The sequence below is a fragment of the Pavona decussata genome, unplaced genomic scaffold (assembly GCF_977016875.1).
Source record: "Pavona decussata unplaced genomic scaffold, jaPavDecu1.1 SCAFFOLD_258, whole genome shotgun sequence".
NCBI classification, from domain to species: Eukaryota; Metazoa; Cnidaria; class Anthozoa; order Scleractinia; family Agariciidae; genus Pavona; species Pavona decussata.
Genome location: NW_028145661.1, coordinates 390451 through 414540, shown reverse-complemented (window position 1 = coordinate 414540; position 24090 = coordinate 390451). Strand labels below are relative to the sequence as shown.

The 24090-nt window shown below is 39.5% G+C and overlaps 1 protein-coding gene and 1 pseudogene across 2 annotated transcripts in view; one reads left to right on the top strand and one right to left on the bottom strand.

Annotated features, from left to right (window-relative positions):
• The first annotated feature begins 2673 nt into the window (after positions 1-2673).
• LOC146456321 (allene oxide synthase-lipoxygenase protein-like) overlaps positions 2674-24090 on the top strand; it is a 41119-nt gene continuing 19702 nt past the window's right edge. The window contains exon 1 of one of the 2 annotated variants that reach the window (XM_085093215.1): positions 2674-2698. Coding sequence is in view for 1 of the 2 variants with exons in the window: in XM_085093212.1 (XP_084949338.1) it covers positions 14762-14825 (64 nt within the window). In the remaining variant the exon portion in view is untranslated. Of the gene's footprint in view, positions 2699-14746; positions 14826-24090 lie in introns of those variants that run through there. The other variant, XM_085093212.1, reaches the window with a different exon arrangement.
• LOC146456322 (uncharacterized) lies at positions 3666-6335 on the bottom strand (annotated as a pseudogene).

The window sequence follows — 24090 nt, the reverse complement described above, 5'->3', positions numbered from 1 at the left end:
CGCGTGGTGATGTTTGGGAGAAAGGGGATTCGGTTTCTATTCTACCTGAATTTATATTATTCAAATGGTCTGGATAGCAGTAGGCAGGAAAACGACAACAGCCATCTTTACTTTAAATTATAAAGTACAAAGTTGAATTTATAATAAGTACATACAAATGCTAATGAGATGAGAAAAAACTAACAGTAATTTAAAAAGAATACGTGACAATGTGTTACAAAAGAGTTTTAAAACTTTTGTTCAATTTTACAATTTAAACTGAAGATGACAGAAGAGTTGTTGAGACATGTCTTCAAAAATCGATAGATAGTTCACTCAAAACAGGTGTCGTTTTTCTTAAACAGTTATTCAAAAGACTTTAAATGCGCCAGTCAATTCGACTCCTGCGGGCATACCTCGGGCATTTGACTATGTAACTTCCCAGGGGAGTGTGGAATTTGATCGGTGTTGGGATTTGAACGCGATGTATCATTTGGAAATTGCGCGTGAATTTTTTCCTAGTTTTCAGTGAGTGCTGAGGAGCTTGCAACGAGAGGATGTCGCCTTTGTTGAGCGAATGGCTCACTCAAAAGGAGACTTAAAAGAGTTTTTGAAAGGGTCATTTGTAATCAAATGACGCATCAAGTGTGACAAACGGCAAACAAAAATAATATCTGTATTCCTGACCTGAAATACTCATGATTTCCTTCTTAAATTTTAGCGTCAAATAAAGGAACTTTCGCTTTATTTCCAGAGAATGAAAGAGTTAATTGGTTTGTAGTTTTCGATCGAGCACGAAATCGAAACCGCCTAAACCGTCCTTTGCGCTTACCAAAATGAAAGCAACATTTTCATATCAGCGCTTGGAGAAAAGTTAATATACATTGACCGTTTTAAAGATTTTTGTGAAGATGACCATGTTTAGCAATGTGTCGTAGTTTTCCTTCTCCCTTAAACCACAGAAAGAACAACACATCGAGTGACAGCAATTTCTAAAACTCCCCACTCAGGCAGCTGCTACAAATTACATAAACCGCATTTGCCAAAGTACCGGCATACCATTTCAAACTCCTATCCACAACATCCCAGATCGTGAAAGGATATTAAAAAGAAGCTGCTTTAATCGAAAGCATAAAGTGCCACTAACCCCGAAAGCATTTTTCGGCCAAATAAAATCTATATATCTCTATATATTCTGCCAAATGAAGCGTTTGCTAACACACAACTTCGTATTTCGCATGTCGTCAGGTATTAGGGAGGATGTTACAGGATTTCAGTTCACCAGGAAAAATCTGAATCGATATAGCAGGATAGGGCGGGATAAAGGAGTGGGGCAGCGCAAGGCCCTGTGGGTGATTGGGATCTTTTAATACATGTAGATCTTTGTCTGTAAAACATGAACAGTGACCGCAGTGAAAACTGAAAATTTGTCCTCGAGGAGAGGCATTTGAGTTGAACGGCTTTCTGGCCGCAGGAGACAAACGTGTGGGAGAAGGAGGGGTGGGTGCCAGGGGGCTGTTAAAGTTTCGAATTGATCGGCATATTATTTTACTGTTTATATCATACTTTGAACTACTTTCAGAGTTGTTAAAAAAAAAGAGTCCTATTCCTACTGTGTTCTCGCGATCTTGATTCTTGCGAGGTCTTCCAAAATGGCGCAGTTCGTTTGTATGTCAATGTTTGCGGGATTTGTAATGAAGCGCTAGTCTTAGTACACCGATGGGACGCTGATAGGCTAAGCGCCGAACCACAAAGAAACTGTTAGCGAATAGGGTCATTGTCTAAGGTTTGTGACACTCACGCCCTTCATGGCAATTTATTTATTTATTTATTTTTAATTTTTACAGTTTAAACATGCAGCGCAAATAAGGTAGTGTAGTAAGCGAGAGGGTTTTTGTCCACCTTATGGTGAGTTTTTGTTCTAAAAGTATCCAAGCCGGAAACAAAACAATTTCTCATCAAACTGTAGATGTATAGTTTAAAATACAGAACGGGTCATAAAATTTTGATGTGGCCAGGTTAGTGTTCTACCCGAAGGCCGTGAAGAGTCAAAATTTGTCGCGCCTGCAAAGATACCTCCAAAGAATAAAAAAAATATAATTTAAAACACCAAGGGGTGGTTATAGCAACAGGACACGAAAATTAGATTAAACGTTGTAAAAATGTGCAATTTTCGAATGGCAAGGGTCTCATATTCTTACTAAGTTGTTATATCTGTTCATTAGAATGTTAATATTTCGGCCAAATGCTATTCCGAGGTTTCCGCACTGAAGATTTTAATTCTGGCAAAAGATGTTGACAACAGCTGAAAAAAGTATTCCTTCGTTTCGGGCTCGAAGGCTGTTAGGAGCTGTAGAGAACGACATCCGTAAATTTAGACATCAAAATAAATCGTGTTGAGGTCAGATGGCCTTAATTATCAATGAAAAAGTGCGATTTGGAGCATTTATTTACTTCTAGTTTGTTTTACAACGCAGTGGCACGCTTCGATGCCTCGGGGTAGGAGCAAGAAGGCGGGCTGTTTTCGCTCTGCTGGGCAATAACCCGGGTATACCCAGAGCACCCGCCCCTCATGTAAACAGACCCTAATATTCATCCGTCAAAATCGCTGGAGCGCTTTAATTATAATAATCCCCAAATCACATTAACACGTACCATTCGCAGTCGAAATCACACAGCCTTGCTGAACGCCAAGACTACTGATAGAACAAAACAGACGGTATGTATTTAAATGAACACATTGCTTATGCACTTCGAAGTTTAAGTATGGGCTACTGAAATCCCTCGGATCTTTGAACGTCTGAAATAATTGTATCGTTTCTGTTGCATTAATGTAGACGACCTAAATGTAAAGAAGAACATACACCTGAATATTACTCGAACTGGCACGGATCAGGAACAGCTAATGTGTTTGTTTAGAGTGTAGAGTACATTTTATGCAGTTCTCCTGATTTCTTCTAGTGTTCAAATATTTAATTTCTTCGGCTCACTGCCTGACCAAACCTGGTAAACCAGGGATTTGTTATAGTAATCGAAACGGGAACAGAAAGAATTTCAGTTCATGTTCCATCTGTCGACGGAATGTTTGGAATGTTACGACGTGATCTTCCTTCCTCGCTTAAACTGCAAGCTCGCTTTTGCTTGTTGCCACCCAACTCGTCCGGTTTCTTAAATGCAACACAGTTCCAGATTTTGGTCCTCAGGAGGACAGAAAAACTTTAAAAGCCTCACCTATCGAGTTTTGTGGGAAACGTCACGCGAAATTGTAAACACTTCAACTACACTAAAAATAACACGTTTAAGAGCGGATGCCCGTAAATATCAACCAGAGGTGTGCAATAGCGAAAAATTCAAAATTCTCAAAAAAATTCACAACATAGCCCACGGTAAACTATTGCAAGAAATACATGCTTTACTTCGATCCGATAATTATTTTTGATGTGAGGCTTCACCGCTCCTGAACCGGATTTTCGGTGTCTGACACCACATGTTGCGAAGACCTTGTTTTAAAAATCAAACCACTTTTGTTCCAAACGAAAAACATTCAGTCTGATAAAGTACATAATTATGGACATCATGAATGGTATGTTACTCATCTGAAGTGAAAATTAAATATTTAGGAGATTTTTCAATATTTACAACTTTTTAAGCGATTTCTTGTGATGCCAAAATGACAGATTTGCGAGGCTAAAATCATCAACTGGTACATGGCGTTGAGGATAAAGATTTACACCACGTGAAAGAGCATCCTTTCTTCTTATAAAATCCGCTTTCAAAACTATGGGCAACACAGAAGGAAATTTTTGAGGCCGCGAATTACAAGTAGTACTTTAGTGAAATTTGAGCTTTCTGTCACGGCATTCCGATGCTAAAACTCAGATAAACACAACATGAAAACGTTTCAAACAACAATTGTTTGTTGGTACTTGCTAGAGGTTTTGGCCCACGTTCATAATATTACTTTCCGTGGTTTTTAATCATTTCGGGCAGGCACAAAAGATTGTAGCAGTGTTATTAGACCTCGAGTTCAAAAGCGTATAAAGGTCGCAAAGGTCAGTTTGCGTAGTCAACAATCACGCGCTCTCAATAATCACACAACGAAAGGTTTGGGCAACAAGTTTATTGAGTCAGATTCGACTGCTGTACACTGAGTAGCGAATGACGTCGTAGCTGAATCAATAGACTCCCGTGGGAGGGAGGGTTGGGTTGACGTGCTTGCCCTATGAAAACGAGCTTATGACTGACCGATCAACGAAGCTCACGTTACGATAAGCTTACTGACGTCATATGATACGCACCTGATTAGCAAAAATCACTAAACGTAATTTATGCTCAATCACGCGCTCTCAATAATCACACAACGAAAGGTTTGGGTAACAAGTTTATTGAGTCAGATTCGACTGCTGTACACTGAGTAGCGAATGACGTCGTAGCTGAATCAATAGACTCCCGCCAAAAGGCCCAAACCGAAGTTGGGTGGTATTGAAGGGGCGTGATTGTAAATAGAATAGGAAAACAAAAATAGCTAAATATATATAGGTAAAAAATGAGAGACTATAGGTTAAGGACGAGAGAAACGCGGAACATTTGCAGCCATAGTGTTGACTGCAAGTTGCTTTTGAGTAGGAGTCATCTCAAGATACACGAGATAGGCGTCGCTTTGCCAATCACCTTGCCGCTGGATAAGTTGGGTGGGAACGTTGCATTTAAAAGCAAAACTAGCGCCGCCGCGCCTAAAGCTGTGAGGATAATAGTGGGCCGGGACTAAACCGAGTGCACTAATGGTCTTGGAAAGAAAAGCGCAAAAATGGCGATACGTAAGAGGAAATAAGCGCTGAGGCGTGGGGGAAATGACCGAGAAAAGCGGCGCGTGAGACGGACCGGAGTTGAGCCGCAGATGATGCCGTAAAGCTGTGACGGGACAGAGAGGGGAACCAGGAATGCGAGGCAAGGGGATTGACAAAGAATGCTGTTGATATTGAATAGTCTTAGAAGCCCGAATATGCAGCGTGGCACCTTGGGAGGTGAAGACTAAATCAGACCGCAAGGGAACTTTGGAAGAAATGCAATTCGGCGCATCAGGCACTAAATTAGATTTACGTAAAAAGGTAAAAAAAAAGCGACGAGAAATAGCGCCCACATCGCGGCATGTAGAGGCGTGTCTAAGGTAAATAAGGGGTATACTTGAAGCAAGAGTTCCGGCGTAATAGGATGTTTGTGAGTAGGAGCCACGCCGAGGTATCGCTTGGCGCCTCGAAGAACTAACTGAAAACGATAATGTGAGTCCCAGACCTTACCAAAACCTAAAAGCTGGTGAAAGTGCTTAAGGATGCTAAGATGGTTAATGATTGTGCCATAAGCTCGCCCAGAGAGGGTAAGATAAGCGACGTAGCGTATAAGAAAGGGAATTTGAATAGGGCCAGGGAGGGCATGAAACAGAACGGCAAAACTTAGTATAAAAGCTAATGTGAGACTTCATATTCCGATGAGTAGAATCGGCAAAGGCAAGATCAAGAAGACGCTGGGCAAAAGCATCGAGCGTAGGGATGCTGATGAAGGACCCTGGGCAAAACTCGTGCGGCCAGTCGACGTGGCGTTTTTTGCGTGTCATTGGAGGGGATGCTGATGTCCCTTGGCCTTTGGCAGCGCCTGAGGGTGGCGGCGGAGTAGACTGTGCCTGTTTGAAGCGAAGAAGTTCCAACTCCAATGCCAGTTTATCACGCTCAGCCTGGACGAGGGAAATCTGCTGGGCCAAATGGTTTGGCTCGGCAAGGATCTGGTAGACTGCCAACATCTGTTGTTGTTGGGGACTTAAAGCGTGGACCGTATTTAAAGGTGTGTCCCCCTTGTGACTTTCTTCTGTTTTCAGCTGTTGGTCAGTAGCCGACGGAAAATGGACGGGTGGCAGACCAAAGTCGTATACAAAGGCATCTTCGTCGCGGGTTGATTTTGTTTTGCGTGTGGATCGCTTTTTAGCGCCAGAGGGATCTGCGTGAGCCATGATGCGGGCGAATTGACGTGCTTGCCCTATGAAAACGAGCTTATGACTGACCGATCAACGAAGCTCACGTTACGATAAGCGTACTGACGTCATATGATACGCACCTAATTAGCAAAAATCACTAAACGTAATTTATGCTCGTTTTGAATTCGGACCACAATGTTTTGCATTGAATCTTACTTTAGAACAAATGAAACAATAGCTACAAGTGCTATGAAATTCATACCTTTTTAGCGAGCTTTCTGTACATTGTAGAAATCCTCACATCATGTCAATCAGGAACGATATATGCATTTTGCCGCGATTTAACGGCAGAGATTGCGTTACAGTTTGCGCAGACCACTTGCCCCCAGGGGGAAGGGGACTCCTATACCAAATTGACGAGTTGATCGTCATAAAGTTTGAAAAGTACCACTAAAATGTACCAGAATATGTTTTGTAGCCGTGGTCTGTATAATTTTCCCACTTAGTGGTACCAATTCTAAAATGAATACGCTAAGTGACAGGTGACTGATATTTATAATAACTTTCTCTTACATGTTTTCGCTCAATACCCTAAAACTGGATAAAAGGTACCGCCATACCTTTGACAGGTACCGAACCACGAATTTTAACCCCCGAAAGCTACGATCATCCCCGTCAATTTTTATATAAAGTTTCACCCCCGGGTACCCTGCGAGCAGAGGCCCTTCGACTTATCTAGGAAGATCAAAGGGCCTTTGCTCGAATGGTACTCCCCGGGCGCATGCCAAGGGTAATTTTTCACTGCCCCTTCGATACAAACTATAACTGCGATTTACTTGTGAGCTGTATTTTCTGTCACTGAACTTTCTAAACGTGCAGTTAGCCCACGTTGGTATTCAGATTGCTTCAGTTTGTTTATTTTGCTCTGCAATCCAACTTTTAAAATGCTCGATTCTGGTTTCACGGCGTTCAAACAAATTGAGCCGAAATGGTATCGTGTGAGTATGCTTCGATTGTTGGAGGACAATGTGGACCAAGTGCTGGAAATCCAGCGAATACCCAATGTATTCCAATCAGAGATTGTGGCACAGACATTCGAAACTACATGTATCTAAGGGCCACGGGGTTTGCTGACTGAACACTGAAAACTGAGGCGGAGCTTCTCGTAGGCAGAGCAGGTATCGAATTACTGTAACGCAAAACTCCTGACCTTAAATAAGAATACCTTTAATAAGGCTTGCAATTTGATTCTGAATTACTGGTTATTACATCCACACACATTTATGATTTTTAGTGACTTTTTTTAAGTTATTTGGCCCTCTGCTTTGTCACCGTTACAGTTTCCCGACGTAAAGAATGGGGAGGTAAGGGGGAGGCGGCGGGGTAAGAGCGAGGAGGGAAACGGGGTTGCGTCACCACTGTCGTCCCTATTTTCCCCAATTCCTGCAGTACGACTCACACCTGCTACAGTCGACCATAGTACATTGTCAGCAGGAATAAGAGAGGGACGCAGGGGGAGCAATTTTTGTCAGAAAGAGGGCCAGGGTTTCACAGCCTGGACGGCACAGCTACGCTCCTTTGGCTGTAAGGCCAGTTCTACAAAGTGACATAACTAACTGACTAAACTTCAGGGCAAAATTTCCCTTGATATCTTCGAAATCGATGACAGCCATCTAATCAGGTCTATTTGCTCAAGACATCGAGATGCTTATGGCATCAGACGGCGCTGCCAAAACCGATTCTGCGCCGGTCCAACCAAGTTGGGCAGCTAATCATTTCAAGCAAACGAAGGGAGATCGGAGCATCACATTTGTGCAATCTAGACTTATCCACGAGATGACCTCGATATTTGTGCCTGTCGGCTTTCCCAAGTACTCTAAAAATTCAGAGCATAGCATCATATATTCAGGCAACATGATCTTGTTGGATCGTGTTCTTACTTTGACTTATTAAGGCCAAAGAAACCATACTTTGTCTGCTCAAATTCCATTACTGATGGCTGAACTATCTTTTATCGTATGAAAACTATCATACAACAGACAATTTTTGTGAACAATAAATTGAAAATCGGGTCTTATCCAGATGAACTAGACAGTCTTATTGCTTTTAACTCTCCTTGAGTAGCATTCATGGTAGCCTCGCGAAACGCCCCTCGGGGAAGGGAGCGATGAGAGGCGGCTGTATTCGCAGGCTACGTTAGACTGAAATTTGAAAAAATTTATCAAAAATCAAAACAACTGCGCGAGTGTAGACGCAACCAGATAAAATTGTGATAACCCAAAACCGTAATCTCAGTTTGAACTGATTATATAATTAATTGTCTTTGGGGTCTAGCTGGACGAAACATCGCTTCCTATCCCGTGGACAAGGGCGTACGTAAGTGCAAGGTCAGCGGTCTACCGGTGAAATGTATGTAACACAATCTTTGTGATCAAATGTATTAAAAACGGCCTAAAGTGTTACGATGTTTCCTATAGATGTCCCATATTTCTTAAACATCCAGTGTGGCCGCTCAAAGGTATGAATTATATAGCACTCTTAGCTATTTGCTCCATTTTTTGCAAAGTAAGATTGAATGAAAGAAGTCCTGGTTTCATTTTATTCCATATTTACTAGTGTTGCGACCGGTTGACAACGTAAACTGACCCGTGTACGGCTTTTGAACTCCGCTAAAATCTTTTGACACTGCCCCTAAAAGATAGAAAACCAAGGAAAATAGTCTTATAAGCATAGGTCATGTACAGGCAGTTCCCTGTAGCAAGAATTAATAAACCATTGTTGTTTGAAACGTTTTCATGTTGTGTTTATCTGAGTTTTAAAAACGGAATCCCGTGACAGAAAAGCTCAAATTTCACTAAAGTACTACTTGTAATTCGCGGCCTCAAAAATTTCCTTCTGTGTTGCCCATAGTTTTGAAAGCGGATTTTATAAGAAGAAAGGATGCTCTTTCACGTGGTGTAAATCTTTATCCTCAACGCCATGTACCAGTTGATGATTTTAGCCTCGCAAATTTGTCAATTTGGCATCACGAGAAATCGCTTAAAAAATTGTAAATATTGAAAAATCTCCTAAATATTTAATTTTCACTTCAGATGAGTAACATACCATTCATGATGTCCATAATTATGTACTTTATCAGACTGAATGTTTTTCGTTTGGAACAAAAGTGGTTTGATTTTTAAAACAAGGTCTTCGCAACATGTGGTGTCAGACACCGAAAACCCGGTTCAGGAGCGGTGAATTCAAGATCATAGCCGGAAATTGTCACACACGCAGATGCACTTGCACGCTTGTATTTTACAAGTCGCTTAACTTGCCTATCACTTGTACATTTTTAAAAGGATCGTGTCTAAAAGTATACACGAGTGACCACGAGTGACCACGAATGACCACGAGTGACCACGAATGAGAATAACATGAAAATAGTAACTGACGTCATAATGACGTCATTTTTTTCAAATAGCCACTATTTAACCGCAAAAAGAACTTTCTCATAATAAACTAAGACTAGTTTCATGCTTCTAGCATGTGTTGAGGCGTGCACCAAATTTACATTTAGTCCACTTAAATGGCCGCGTGGGAATATTAACCAGGTTCATTATACCTATTTACACTCGAAGGATATTTCTTCGTCACCACCGCTTTTTTAACCAACAACAGCCTTTTCTTGCTAGAAGCATGAAACTAGTCTTAGTTTATTATGAGAAAATTCCCTTAATACATATTTTGCACTATAATACAAACTCATTTTTGGCTGGTTAGGTCTCTTGTAGATCCTACATCAACTAGAAGCATTATCGTTCGAGGTCCATCGCAGTTTTCACGTAGATTTTGCACTCAATTATTCTTTTTCTGAAAAAATCTTTTCGCATTAGCAAACCAGGATAAAGAGGGGTGGGGAAGTATAGAAAAGGCGGGAATTATATTTTACAGTCGAAAAAGCGCGAAGACATGGAAGAGGCAATGTCAACAAAAGGGAAGGGGGGGTTGGAATAAATGGTAAAGAAATGCGGTTAATTTAGACCCCCCCCCCCCCCTTCTTAGCATCCGCTCCCTCCCCTGTCTCTCGGAAATGTCTTTAGTATCATTTGCGGTTAAATAGTGGCTGTTTGATAAAAATAACGTCATTATGACGTCAGTTACTATTTTCATGTTATTCTCACTCGTGGTCAGTCGTGGTCAGTCGTGGTCATTCGTGGTCACTCGTGGTCACTCGCGTGTACTTTTAGACACCATCTTTTAAAACACGTCTAAAGCCGGAACGGAAAAGGGGACACTTGGTGAAGATCGTGTCTAAAAAGTACACACGAATGACCACGGGTGACCACGAGTGACCACGAGTGACCACGAATGACCACGAGTGACCACGAGTGAGAATAACATGATACTGACGTCATCATAACGTCATTTTTTATCAAACAGCCTCTATTTATCCGCAAATGGACTGTTTTTGGACACCTAAATAGGTAAATTTGATACTGAACACGTTTCTGAGAGACGAGAAGGGAGCGAATGGGGGGAGGGGTGTGGCATGTGGGGTGGGGTGGTCTAAATCTACCACCTCTCGTTACCTTAAATCCCACACCCCTACTCCCTTTTTTGTTGACTGCAAAATGTAATTAAGGAATAGTCATTTGCTTAGATTTGTTCCTCTGCAATGACTACAAGTGAAAAATGGAAAATCGCAATAAAAATAACTATTATTTTAAAAATGCAATATCTGTGGCATTTGCATTTTTTTAAGGCGAAAATAAGGCCTTCCAAATGCTAGTCTCTCGATTTCTTGAAACTAAGTCTTCGCGAAAATTAGGTATAAAATAAAATTTGTGACATAGATAAATATTCCCGCCATACGAGCGTAAACAGAAGGGAACATTTGGGTACTAGGCTGGTGACATAGAACTTTACAGTCTTCTGAGTCTCGGTACAATTACCCCGGTTAAAAATTCCCACGCGGCCATTTAAAGTGCTACTATGACGAAATTCGCGTCCTTTTAATCTAAGCCATTTTAAAAAATAAATAAGTAGTCTGTACGAGAAGAACAATGCTGTTTACTATTTTCAAATATCTCTTTTTGTTTCAGAGATATTCAAGTTTTTAAAATTTGCAAATTAGCCAAGTGATGACGTCATAAACTCAACCCGAATTTTGATCAAATATTATGATAAAAGATATCTCAGCGAATTTGAATCAGAAATGCTTGATTCTTTGCAATGACATTGTTCTACGTGCGCTCCACAACATGAGCTTATCAGTTTTGTTACCATGGCAACAACCTGGGTTCCAGTCCTCCTTGATAGTTAAGGCTTTGCTGGCCACCTTTGGCGTTCTATTTTGATATTTGCCAATGGTGCCTCATCTGCATGATCCAGCAAGCGTATAAATATGCTAAGTTGAGTTTGTGACCTTGTTAAATGTTTTTCAAGCTGAAAATCACTAAAATATTGAAATCTGGTAGGAGAGGACTGGAAAAATATGAGTTGCCATGGGAACCAAATTTTTTATAGCCGTAGGTGTAATGCCTTTAGAACTATTAGCCTCAGGCCAGGCGAAACATAATTCATAGTATACATTTGAAAGGTTTTTATTTAACCAAAAAACAATTCGATACGAAAACTTCGGTGTTGACTAGTTGATTGCGAAAACAATTTGACTCGTTCTGTGATTTGTAGTGAGACCAAACCGTGGCATTGTTTCCCTGTCTCGTTACGTTGAGGATTAATTAAACGGAAACATTTTGTGTGAATATTTTTACCGTTTAATAAAAAACCCGGGTTGGACGCAACAAATCCGACTGTCCGACTTTTTCGTCTGTCCGGTTATCAAAAAGTAATGCTTTCATCGAATTCGTCTCACTTACCGACTTCAAAACGTTTTGCTTGAGCCAATATAGCCATCGAAGGTGTGAAGTCATGTTTTCCTCGCCTTTTAACACCTTTTCCGAACTCCGCTTCCTCACCACTTTCCCGCGAGAGAACGGGAAGAACGTAAAGGAGTACTTGTTCGGGCTTTGTTGTCTTTGTTAATAGCAGAAAGCCAGCGTTAACTACGCATCTGAACTTAGATGTAACAAGCGCAGAAGAAAATAGGACATAAACACACTCATTATCGATCGACAATAGCCCTTTTCACGGTTGATTTTTCTCATTTGCACCACCAATGTTATCCAACGTGGATGCGAGGTAATTTCGGGCTAAAACTACAAAATAGCCCGAAATTGCCTCACATACCTGCTAGATTTCATTGTAATTCAAATGAGCAGAGCTAACCGTGAAAAGGGCTATTCTCCAATGAAAACTTCCAAATCGTCGACTCTTCCAGCAAAAATCTCTTCCAATGATGGGAGGGGCGCTTCATCGTCTGAAAACTCTGCCATTCCAGAGATCTACGCGTTCATCAGATTTTTCGATCAAATCCACAGATCTTCGATACAGGATTTAGCGGGGGCTTTTTCCTTCCTATTTTTCTCCTTTCGATCAGCCCCCGCTCGCGCTCCGCGCTCGTTCCCAGGTCATCCGAGCTCGGCTCGCTTTATTGAGCTTTGGCCGAGAAAAAAATTATACTAATGAGCTTACAGTGATTTTAAATCACTCATGGCTTATCATTAACTGCAACAAGAGGAAGTTTAGCGCAATTTTAGGTTAATGTTCTGCTCAACAGATAACAGCTTAACAAAGAACTGACTACCCAAGTAAAGCAGTCTGCTCGACAGATAACCACAGTTCTGTGATGAACTGACTACCCAAGTAAAGCAGTCTGCTCGACAGATAACAACAGTTCGATAAAAACTGACTACCCAAGTATGGCAGAACAGGATAATTAATAGAGTGCAGTGATGGTTGAATTAATCTGGCAGTTCGGTAGATAAAAATAGTGCAGTAAATAAATGACTAACATCCAAGCTATGCAATATAACAAGTTCCAAAAACAGAATCTTAAAATTGATATAGCTTATTTACAAATTTTACTACTCACCAATGCCTTGTCTTGCTTTTATATGATCGTGAATCCATGACGAATGCGCGTGAGTTTTTTGCAACCTCGATCAGTTTCCCCCTATAATTTACTATTAACATTTCGTTTCAATTTCGCTACAAAGATTCAACAAGACTTCGACTCTCGACAATGATCTGAAGACCTACATCTTTTCCGAAATATCGTTCTAATTCCTAGACGTATACCGGTTGCTTTTCGAGTTTTCAATCCTATGATACTTGCGTTAAATGTTGAGCGGAAATTTCATAGGCAAATTCAAAGAAGACAAAGCTGGACCACAACAATACAACTACTCAATTTCAGAAGTCAATTATTTTATCGAAGCCGACGTCAATTCATCTGAGCATCGCATTCCCAGGTGAAGCAAATAAAAGCAAATGACACAAGAACAAACCGATGTCTATTTCCCTCGGCTTCATGGAAGATACAACTTACCAAGTCGAATATGCATGTGTAAAGGTCCCGGGAAAGGTCAATCCTCGCCCAGAGGAAGTGGTCTGTTGTTATATTCAATAAATTTAATTGCTGCCCGCCGCAGTTATTGATAGATACAAAAATTTCCATTCCTTTTTGACAGTCTGGGCTGGAAAATGTTATGGAAACGAAGGCAAACCCCTTGCGAAATTGACAGTTTACTGTGAAAAATCATACAATACCACTCCGGAAAACACTACGCGCCGAAAGGCACGAGTTTTTCTCGAAAGAGCAACTGAAACTGCGTGACTTTAATACACTGTGGCTGTTTCATGTTACATTTCCTGGCATATGATGACACCTCGCGTGCAATATTAAAAGGACCCCTGGGTGGAATGTTTTTCCTGCTCAAAGCTTCTCAGTTGTGGCACTCCGCGCTCAGCTGGAAAAGGCAGGCGCTTTATACACTGACTTCTTTTAGTTGAGTACTAGAGCTTTTACCCGGTGAAGCAAGCCCCGGCTGCGCTGATTTTCACAGACCTCTCTCGTCCTCAGAGTCTCTTTCATAGAAAAAGGAACGAAAAGTCGGAAACGGGAAGAAAAACGGACTCCCGCTCCTAGTTATTTCACTCTCTCCGGTCCCTTTTATATCAACGCTCGTTTCCCACGCTCCTCGTTATTTTACTCTCTCCAGTCCCCTATTTGTGTCGCTCGATACCCGCGCTCCTCTTTATATCCTCATTTGTCTCCGCTCGAGCGCGAAAGACTGCCTAGAGCTACGGAGGAGAGAAGTTTATAGACAGAAAGGTTTTTTAATACCTTTGATTTCGCTGTCGGGATGAATGACAGATAGATGTAAAGTGGGGTATATGTTGTGACATTTGAAAGCTTAAGGACTCCCCTAAGGCTACACAGGCTACAGAATGTAGCGTGTCTGCCCCGCCGAAATCGGACTTAAGTTGTGGTTCGGTCAAGTCGCTCTGATGGATTATCGACTTGTTTTTTGTAGTTTATATTATTAGTTCGCTTGATGATCTATAACACAGCATTAAATAGGTCCTATAGTTTGCTCAATTTTTCAATTTTTGCGATAATTTATCTTTAATTGATATGCCGAGAAAGCAAACAGTACCTGCAGTGGGCGTGCATTACCTCGGGCATATGGCTTCTCTATAAACACAACACGGGTCTGAAAATGAGCAATTGTGCCAAATAATATAAACACGCAAATTCAAGCATATATCACCTCCATAGAGGCGCATACCTTCGGTTTCCATAACTAAGAGACAATTATGAGTATCACTATTCCCCCTGAGTGGGGTGGCTGCCCCCCACTCCCCACCCACCTCACACAAACACACACCCTTCCTTTGAAGACTGAAATCAAGAGGCAAAGGTATTTAAACATGTACACGTGCTGTGAGTTTATCAGGCGAAGACCTCGTGGCATTTATCACGACAATATCGCAGGTTCGTAGAAAATTATTTTTACATGCATGTTGTCGCTGTTAAAGAATCAACACCGCAAAAAGACTGGATTATTCTTGAAAGATCTTCGTATGTTTCTAGTATTGTTGCAGTGTGGATGTTAGATGTTTTGAAGGGTGAAAACACCAGCCACATAGATTTTTGAAATAGTGCTTGGCGCTTTTTATCAACACATCCAAAAGATTGTAATCAAGAAAGGGATAAAGTAGATTAAAATCGGGTACAATTGGGAAGGACTGCAAACGACAAGCTAAAAAGGATATACCTGTTGTTGTGCTTTTTCAAGAGTGTTTAGAAGTCGAGAAAAATAACTGAAATGAGGCTTAATATTTTGTAAGAGAAATAATTGAATTTAGGTCCTGAATGACAAATTATTAAACTTGTTCACCGCTATCGCTTTTAGTATATAAAAATTTCCCTGTTTTCAAAACCGTTTCCTCCCTTTGGTCCGCGATATCTTGTGTAATCCAATAAATTTAATACAAAATTTTATTTATTTTATTTTATTTATTCACCACGACATACATTCATAGAAAGTTACAGTGAATAATAGACTAGGATCTTACATAAGTTTACAGTGAATAATAATAGTAAAAGAAGAAGTAAGAAGTGGCGAGGAGACCTCAAGAAACCCCCGGGCTTATACTTAGAGGTCTCCTCGGAGATGTGTTAGGACTTTAAGACTAGTAAAGACATTGTATTTAGATTTTTTAACATACGGTGGTAAGACTATAAAGACATAACAGAGTCGGACGTTTCATACAATTAACTGAGGAAATCAAGAAGCTTTCTTTTGAAGATGGATAGTCTGGGGGAAGACGTAATTGATAATGGCAAAGCATTCCATATTTTTGACCCTCTAAAGAGTATAGTAAATTGCTTGATATTAATTCGGTAGGTGTGAGGTCGAAAATGAGCTGAGGTTCTAGTATCATGATTATGAGTTGGAAATAAATTTAAAAAGGGCGAGGGCAGCAAACGTTGGTGATAGGAAAACATAAATTTTGCAATATAAAGGGAATTCACTTTAAAAATATCTAGGATATTCAATTGTGCAAATAAAGGTGCAGAATGTGCAAGGTGATTAGAAATATAGTTCTGAAGTCAATAGTCTATAGGCTGCGGTCTCAGAAGGGATGTGTGCATTTGAGGTTTGAGTAATCTTGATTTGTATTCCGCTCGTCATGTTTCCAAAATCATTTCTGATTATCATGGTATTCATCGCAGTAATTTTCGCGCCAAAAGAGTGAGAGATGTTTACATTTTAATGTGTACATATAATATATAAGAGAATTGATATATTGCCCGTAATTTTTAGCTTGATTAGAAATGCCATGATGACATCAAGACGTCGCTCATTTTTTTCTTTTATTTTTGTTAAAAGATTTATAGAAGTGGTTTAAAACGTGCATTCCAAATAAGTCTTAAACAAAAGTAATAATCCCAGGGATTGATTTCTGGCTGCAGACGCATTGTTTCCGAGTTACAGAAATGTCTCATAAAATCATAAATATTCAAACACATTTTTGAATCCCTGGAGCCTTTGATCACGTCAATACTTCATAATTCACATTTTGCAATAAACCACCAAATATTCATTCCTGATTACCCCGTTAATCAGCCTTGACTTACACCAGGAGGCTCTTGAACAACTTGACACCAAGCAGACTATCAGGCTAAATCGAACGGTATGTTTTAAATAAACCCATTTCTATAATGCTCGTTATTTGTTGATATTGAAGTATAGGCTCCTGGAATCACTTGGAGCTTCAAGCGTTGAATTAATGTTCAGTCCTTTATTGCTGTCCTTACGTTTATGATGTTGCAGGAATACAAGGGACTTAATAGTAGAAAGCATGCACGTACATCTTTCAAACAAGTGTAAGGGTAGATTGCCGTGTTCTAAACTACCTTACCGTAGTTCCTCGTTTTAGTGCTTGAGGGTAGATAACTTGAATGACAGATCTTGGTTTCAGCGCAATTAAATTAAGAAGCACATGTTCGAAGCTAATGGTTCTATTCTGCTACTGACTGACCGCGCATTTGTTACTGCATTTGTTATTTGTTACTCACTGACTGACCGCGCATTTGTTAAACGCTGTCAAAGCATCCTTTAAATTAACGAAAATAACCACGCGTCACGTGCTGACGAATCCTTATGCATTTTAATTTCATAGCGCATTCAGAACTACAGAAAACGGCAGCGAAGACAGCTGATAAAATTTCTCTTTTGTTTTGCATGTAGTAGTCGGTTGTTGTTAAAGAGGTCAGCTTCATTAGTAAAATGTACCATTTGGTGGTACCTTCTTTAATTTGTATCTTCCTTTATCGTTTGGAAGCTTTGTTGTCTTCTCAATGTTACGTTTTTGTAAATTTTAGTATCCAGTCAATATTCTATTGGCTGCGGCCTCAGAAGGGATGTGTGCATTTGAGGTTTGAGTAATCCCGCTGGTCATAAAAAAAGCGCCGATTTAATTAACAAATCATTTATTCATTTATTTGTTGGCTCCTTTTTATTCATTGCGGAAAGCAGTAAAAGGGTGAAAGATGTTTACATTTTAATGTGCACATAGAATATATAAGAGAACTGTTATATTGGCCATAATTTTTAGCTTGATTAGAAATCTCATGGTAACGTCAAGACGTCGCTCATTTTTTTTTTTTTTTTTATTAAAAGATTTATAGAAGTCGTTTAACACGTGCATTCCAAATAAGTCTTTAACAAAAGTAATAATCCCAGGGATTTCTGGCCTGGCTACAGACGCATTGTTTCCGAGTTACAGAAATGTATAATAAAATCATAAATATTCAAACGCATTCTTGAATCCCTGGAGCCTTTAAACGCGTCAATACTTTAATATAATTCACATTTCGCAATAAACCACCAAATATTCATTCCTGTACCCCGTTAATCAGCCTTGACTTGCACCAGGAGGCTCTTGAACAACTTGAACGCCAAGCAGACTATCAGGCTAAATCAAACGGTATGTTTTAAATAAACCCATTTCTAATGCTCGTTATTTGTTGATATTGAAGTATAGGCTCCTGGAATCACTTGGAGCTTCAAGGGTTGAATTAATGTTCAGTCCTTTATTGCTGTCCTTACGTTTATGATGTTGAAGGAATACAAGGGACTTAATAGTAGAAAGCATGCACGTACATCTTTCAAACAAGTGTAAGGGTAGATTGCCGTGTTCTAAACTACCTTACCGTAGTTCCTCGTTTTAGTGCTTGAGGGTAGATAACTTGAATGACAGATCTTGGTTTCAGCGCGATTAAATTAAGAAGTACATGTTCGAAGCTAATGCGTTCTATTCTGCTACTGACTGACCGCGCCTTTGTTATTTGTTACTCACTGACTGACCGAGCATTTGTTAAACGCTGTCAAAACATCCTTTAAATTAATCCTTCAAAGTTCAATTCGTTTATTCTGGTGTCCAACGTTTGATCTTCACTCACTTTAGACTAGCGTCCCTCACAGACGCTCTTTTGGTAACTTCAGACATACTTTTTTGAACCAGCATTGAAATTTTAATAAATTAGCATATCACGCGACGTTGAGCACTTCTTGTAGTACGGTTGGCAACTCTAAAGATTCGACGAAACACCGAGATGGCCATGTGGATAACACAATTACAAAAAGGTTTGACAACGGAAATAACGCGACAACTTGGAGTTTAATTTTAAATTTAATTTTGTTTTTGTTTTTCGTGGACGCGTCGAATGGATCTGCGAGGAGACTGAAGCGTGACGACATAATCCAAAGTGAGCAATTACAAACTAAAATATTACACATGTACAACATATTTATACAATAAATAAGAGATAAATTTAGAATTTAAATTTGGCAATGCGTTTTCTAAAGTAATCAGTACCTTAACACAGTTTTATAATTCTTGTCACCGTGTTAGGATCACGGTGATCACTCGGTTGAAACGAGGATTATGTACTAACATGATCTAATTTATGCGGTGCCATCAAATTTACGAGTCCATTAAAAACGACCGCGTGGGAGGCTAATGTTTGTCTAAGATGGCAGTGATTCAGAAAGGGGGCTGTCAGTTTTCCTTCTGGTCAGAGAAAATACCACCGGTCAGCACGGCCATTTGCTTTCAACATTGGTCATATGTTATTTGTTCCGTTGGGCCTTTTGGTGTGCCATCGTCAAGAACAGCATTGCAGAGAAGTGACGTGGCATAAATTTAGTTATATTCCGTGCATATCAAAAAGTGTTAATGAAATGGTGTATAGCATAATTCTATAACGATTATATTTCGCCTAATTAGAGTTCGGCATTTATATGTGTGTTTGTGTGTGTGATATATATGGAGGGACATTCCGCAAGTGAGACACCCAGTGAGTTCGCGCGCTTTTTCTTTCAGCCAATTTAAATCTTCGTGATAGACTACCGCGCCTCAAAATAGCCGCCGCTCGCAGAATACATATGAAGTAAAACAAAGGGAATTTTTTTCTCAAAATTGATCTGAACCCCCCCCCCCCCCCCCCCTTCCCCCAACATCAGAAGCACTTTAGTTTGGAAATTTGTAAACCAGACGGCAGGGAGAATTAGCCAGACACTCTCACGTTCGACAAAAACTCGATGAAAATTATTCTTATCAGCGAAGAGCTTCTGACGTGCCATAATAACGTAGGCCAAGAGTTCAAGGTGCGTCGACATCAGATGAACAGCTATAATCCATTTTACATTAGTCATTAATTTCCCCGGAGGATCAGGGTTAGGCTTGAGCAACAAACTGAATTCAAATTCACTGTTGTGATACAGACACATCCATTGAATATACGACGTCAATTTTTGCGGCCCTTTCGGTTTAGGTCGAAAGCTTAAGTGCGATTTTCATTTTTTTTTTTTCATTTCATTTATTTGTTTCTCCACTTCTTACAACTAGTACACAAGTATAATAGTATTTACGATTAACTTGAAAACAATTCGTGATGGGGGAGGAGAGGAGGGGGCACCTCTAGTAAAATCTAATATGTACTGTGCCCCTTATAATACGCTAATCAACTACTATTTAGTTAAAATTAAATAGAATAGAAAAAGGAAAAGAAAAGAACGATACGATAAACGATACGATACTTTATTTAACGTGGGGTTTACGCTTAGCTTAATCAGCTAGCTTACAGGTAATCGAATCTGTTTAGAGCACTTATCTAAACACTCACTTTACGACAAATACTTGAAATTTAACGCGTTATCCGGCTAGCTTAAAGTTCAGTTTGTCTTCCATTTTACCAAGCATCATAGCCTGATAATAATAACAATAATAATAATAATAATAATAATGATAATTAATGCTTGAGAGGCTCACGTTGTACGCGAAGAGCACCGCTGAACATTACAGATACCGACTTTGAAATCGATAAGCAACTAGCGAGATTTTAGGATTAGAACGTTCAACATTCTCTACATTTAGGATTAATAGGGGTTTTGGAATATCATAGTACATGATATATATCAAAAGCAAACATTTCCTTTTTTTTTCCAACGCAGATTGAAAATATTCCTTTTTTTTTTTTCTTTTTATAAATATTTTAAGCTTCGCGTTGAACATGTTTATCCTTATATCACAAGAATTTGAATCGAGAATTTTACATTTGCTGAAAATGTACATAATTTTTAGGAGTGCATAGGGTTGTGTTTAGAGTTGGTCATTTTTAATAAAGTTTATACATTATTATTATTATTATTATTATTATTATTATTATTATTATTATTATTATTATTATTATATTTAATATTTATATTACATTACAATAAAATCCAAAAAAGAAATAATAATAAGAACCGTTAATTTACAATCACTATGGAATAAAAAGACGAAATCTACAATGAGTTTACAATAGAGTGTGTGCACGGCGGCCATGTTGGAGGACTGAAACAATAGAAGTTATGTTCCAAAGCCGTTGCGCTGCTGCCATGAACGATCGATCCCCGGCCCCATGGTAACTTTTGTGAGACGCTTTGGGGCGCTCAGAAGAATTCCCCTGCTATTTCGCCGTAAATCATAACGGGATAACGGTAAAAACAGAAATTAAATTAGAGAGATATTTAGGACATGAGCCTTGGAGTACTTTATCTAGGTTTGGTTTCATGCCATTTTGAATAAACCATGAAGTGGCATTCTCAAGGTCGATATTGAGGTTGTTTCGAGCAGCAAAAACGTCCTCGTTGGAACAATGAATGTTTATATCATCTGCATAGTTGACAATATTCTGTAATGTTTGATAGCGTATGCCAAGCAATTCATGAATATATTAAATAGTGTAGGTCCTAAGATAGAGCCCTGTGGGACCCGTCTTAACACGTCTTGCCATGTGGAGAAAGCAGCGCTGAGCTTTACTCTTTGATAGCGAGAGGAGAGACAGCTGCGCATTCAGTAGAGATAACGTATGGTCACTTAGGCCATATAATTTTAGTTTCTTCAAGATAAGATCGTGCGGTAAACAATCAAAAGCCTTGCTCAAATCGATGGCAATCGTGCCAATGATGTTGTGTTTGTCGAGATCGTCCTTCCATTGTTCAGTAAGTGAGAGAAGTGCTGTAGGGCAGAAGTGATATTTTCTGTACCCCGGCCAAATGAAGTCGAACTGATTATGATTCCAGTGCACGTGTTTGGGAATATGCGACACATGCGATTGACTCTCAAAAGTGGTGTGAGGGTGGATGTTCAAGCTGTCAACTATATTTGTGAAATAATTATTCATAGCCTCTGCAACTAGATTCTGATCTTTAATTATCGTGTTGTTCTCTTTAAGTGTGAAGTACCCATTACGTGGGCTGCTCTTTGAATGCATCAAAGGACGGAGCGAGTTCCAGAAATCTGAAATATTCATAACCTCTGCAACTAGATTCTGATCTTTAAGTATCGTGTTGTTCTCTTTAAGTGTGATGTATCCATTACGTGGGCTTCTCTTTGAATGCATCAAAAGACGGAGCGAGTTCCAGAAATCTTTGGGTCCTCCAGCGGCATTTATGCATAACTGATCGAAGTGATGAATCACCGATTTCCTTTGCATTGTTACGATGTGGTTACGGATGACTCCCTGTAGGCCTTCCAGTTTTCTGGTGTTCTGTTCTTTATTATATTTCCTCTTGAGTGTATTCCTGACTCTTGTGGCTTATGAAAACGAATCCAAGGGTACAATCCAAATGAGCTCAAAGAAGTTGAAAACATGGGGAAACTTTTATAGCCCTGCTTGTTGTCTAAATCACAGTTTGGTCTGGATAGTAGCAGATGTGTCGTTATCCTAAATCACAGTTGTTTTTCATACAATGAATCTGACGTTTCTTAGACGGGCTGAAAGCCTAAAATAAGCCATTTATTTCAGGATATGATGAATGAAAGTAACTTGCTAGGATTTTGTTTTAAGGCCCTCATTAACAACACGATTTCTTGCATAAAAATTCACATTATGGAGCACTGTCTCCTGTGCATTTGATTGCTACAGTTTATTTCGAGATTATTTTAAAATCACCCAGACGAGAATATCAACCCGTTCTCTACAATTCGGCTGATACACGTGTAATTACATAATAGGAATAATGAATCATTCATTAATATTGAGTAAGGAATGTATCATTAATATAGAGCAAGGTAATAGTGATAGAGCGGTGCTTTTCTAAACATTTTTTGTGGATTTGTCCTTAATTAACTGAGGAATGTTATTCCAAAAAAGATCTTCCTACTACAGTCTGGAAAAATCTCCTTAAATTGAAAACAACTTGCACAGTCTTTAAATGATCAGTTGAATTGCTCAGTATTTTCTGACTGGCAGCTGTGTCTTTGAAGGAAATCTCTAAGTATTTGCATGACAGAATGACGAATGTGACGCATCTTCCAGCAATAAACTAATGGGTTTAAAGATGAATTGAGAAATATTAGGCTCCATGAGCAAAGTGACAAAGTAACAGTGGAACTTGAATTAGACGCCGCACTGATTACTATAAAATCAAATATCTTCGGTAAATAGCAAATTAAAAATACGAGGTAGACGTAGAATGTACCAACTGCAGATTTCCTGACACTCGCAAGGTTTGCCGCTTCCACATTTGTAAATTGTCGCAGTTGAAGGGCTTGGATTTGATCTGAATGGCGTCGTACGACGAAATAAATCCTGGTGTAAATTAATGTTGTAAGAATAAGACAAACAATGTGAACAGCCGCAAAAAGCAGATGAATAATATAACTTGGAATTATCAGAACCATCAGTGAAAGCATGGCACTGAACAGCCATATTGAGATCACTGCAGTAACAACCCACTTTTGCGTTACAAGTTCCTTGTATCTGAGATGAAGATGAATAGCCAAGAATCTGTCTACACTCAAAGCCATGATACCGAACAAGGACGCCATAGAAAACAAGCCAATTATGAGACGGAAAGCACCGTATAAGGTGCAGCTAGATGTTTTGTCAATCAGTACTCCAATAAATATTGGTTGAACCAGTAAACCGACACCAAAGTCAGAGATAGCCAAGCTCAGGAGTAATGTTTTTAGAGATGTGGACAATGCTGAAGTTTTCTTTACTGCGTGTATCGTGACGCAGTTCAGCATGATGGCGGAATAAGATAAGAAAGCGTAAAAGATACATACGGGAGTGAACCATGAATGGAGGTCACTGGAAACAGAGGTGGACAGCTCGTCACAGAGGGTCTCTAACATGTTGTGCGGTTCTTGGGGAGGAATAAAGCCGTTCTCGCCTTGCTTTCTGATATTATGCTTCTACTGAACCATGGAAAGTTGCTCGGGTTAACAGCTGTCTCGAGATCTAATACACTCCTGGCGTGGGTTTCAATATTTGCATTTAGAATCTCCGCCCCTAGTTCAAGAGATATCCGTACGGGTAATGGGCTGAAATAATGAAAACTATTTTTTATCTGCCGCTTTTACTTGAAGGCTGACAATTTAACAGAAACATAATATGAGATTTTTTTGTTGTAATGAGACTAAGACAAATTACTTCTCGTTGTCACTCCTTTTTTGGCCATATGTCGCCAATCTATTCTGTGTCTATCATCTTTTAAGCGTCTGCCAGTCGTTCATTACAATTCAAAAACATCGTTGGAAAAAGCAAAACGTTAATTAGCCGATTTATTTTTACCACTCGTAAAAATTAAAGAAACATTAACAAGCAAAGCCAGTCTCTGACAAGTAAAGTCCAATTTTCTCCATAACTATTAGTGGCTTGGCTTCTGTATATGTTAATACAGAAAATAGGAAAGCGA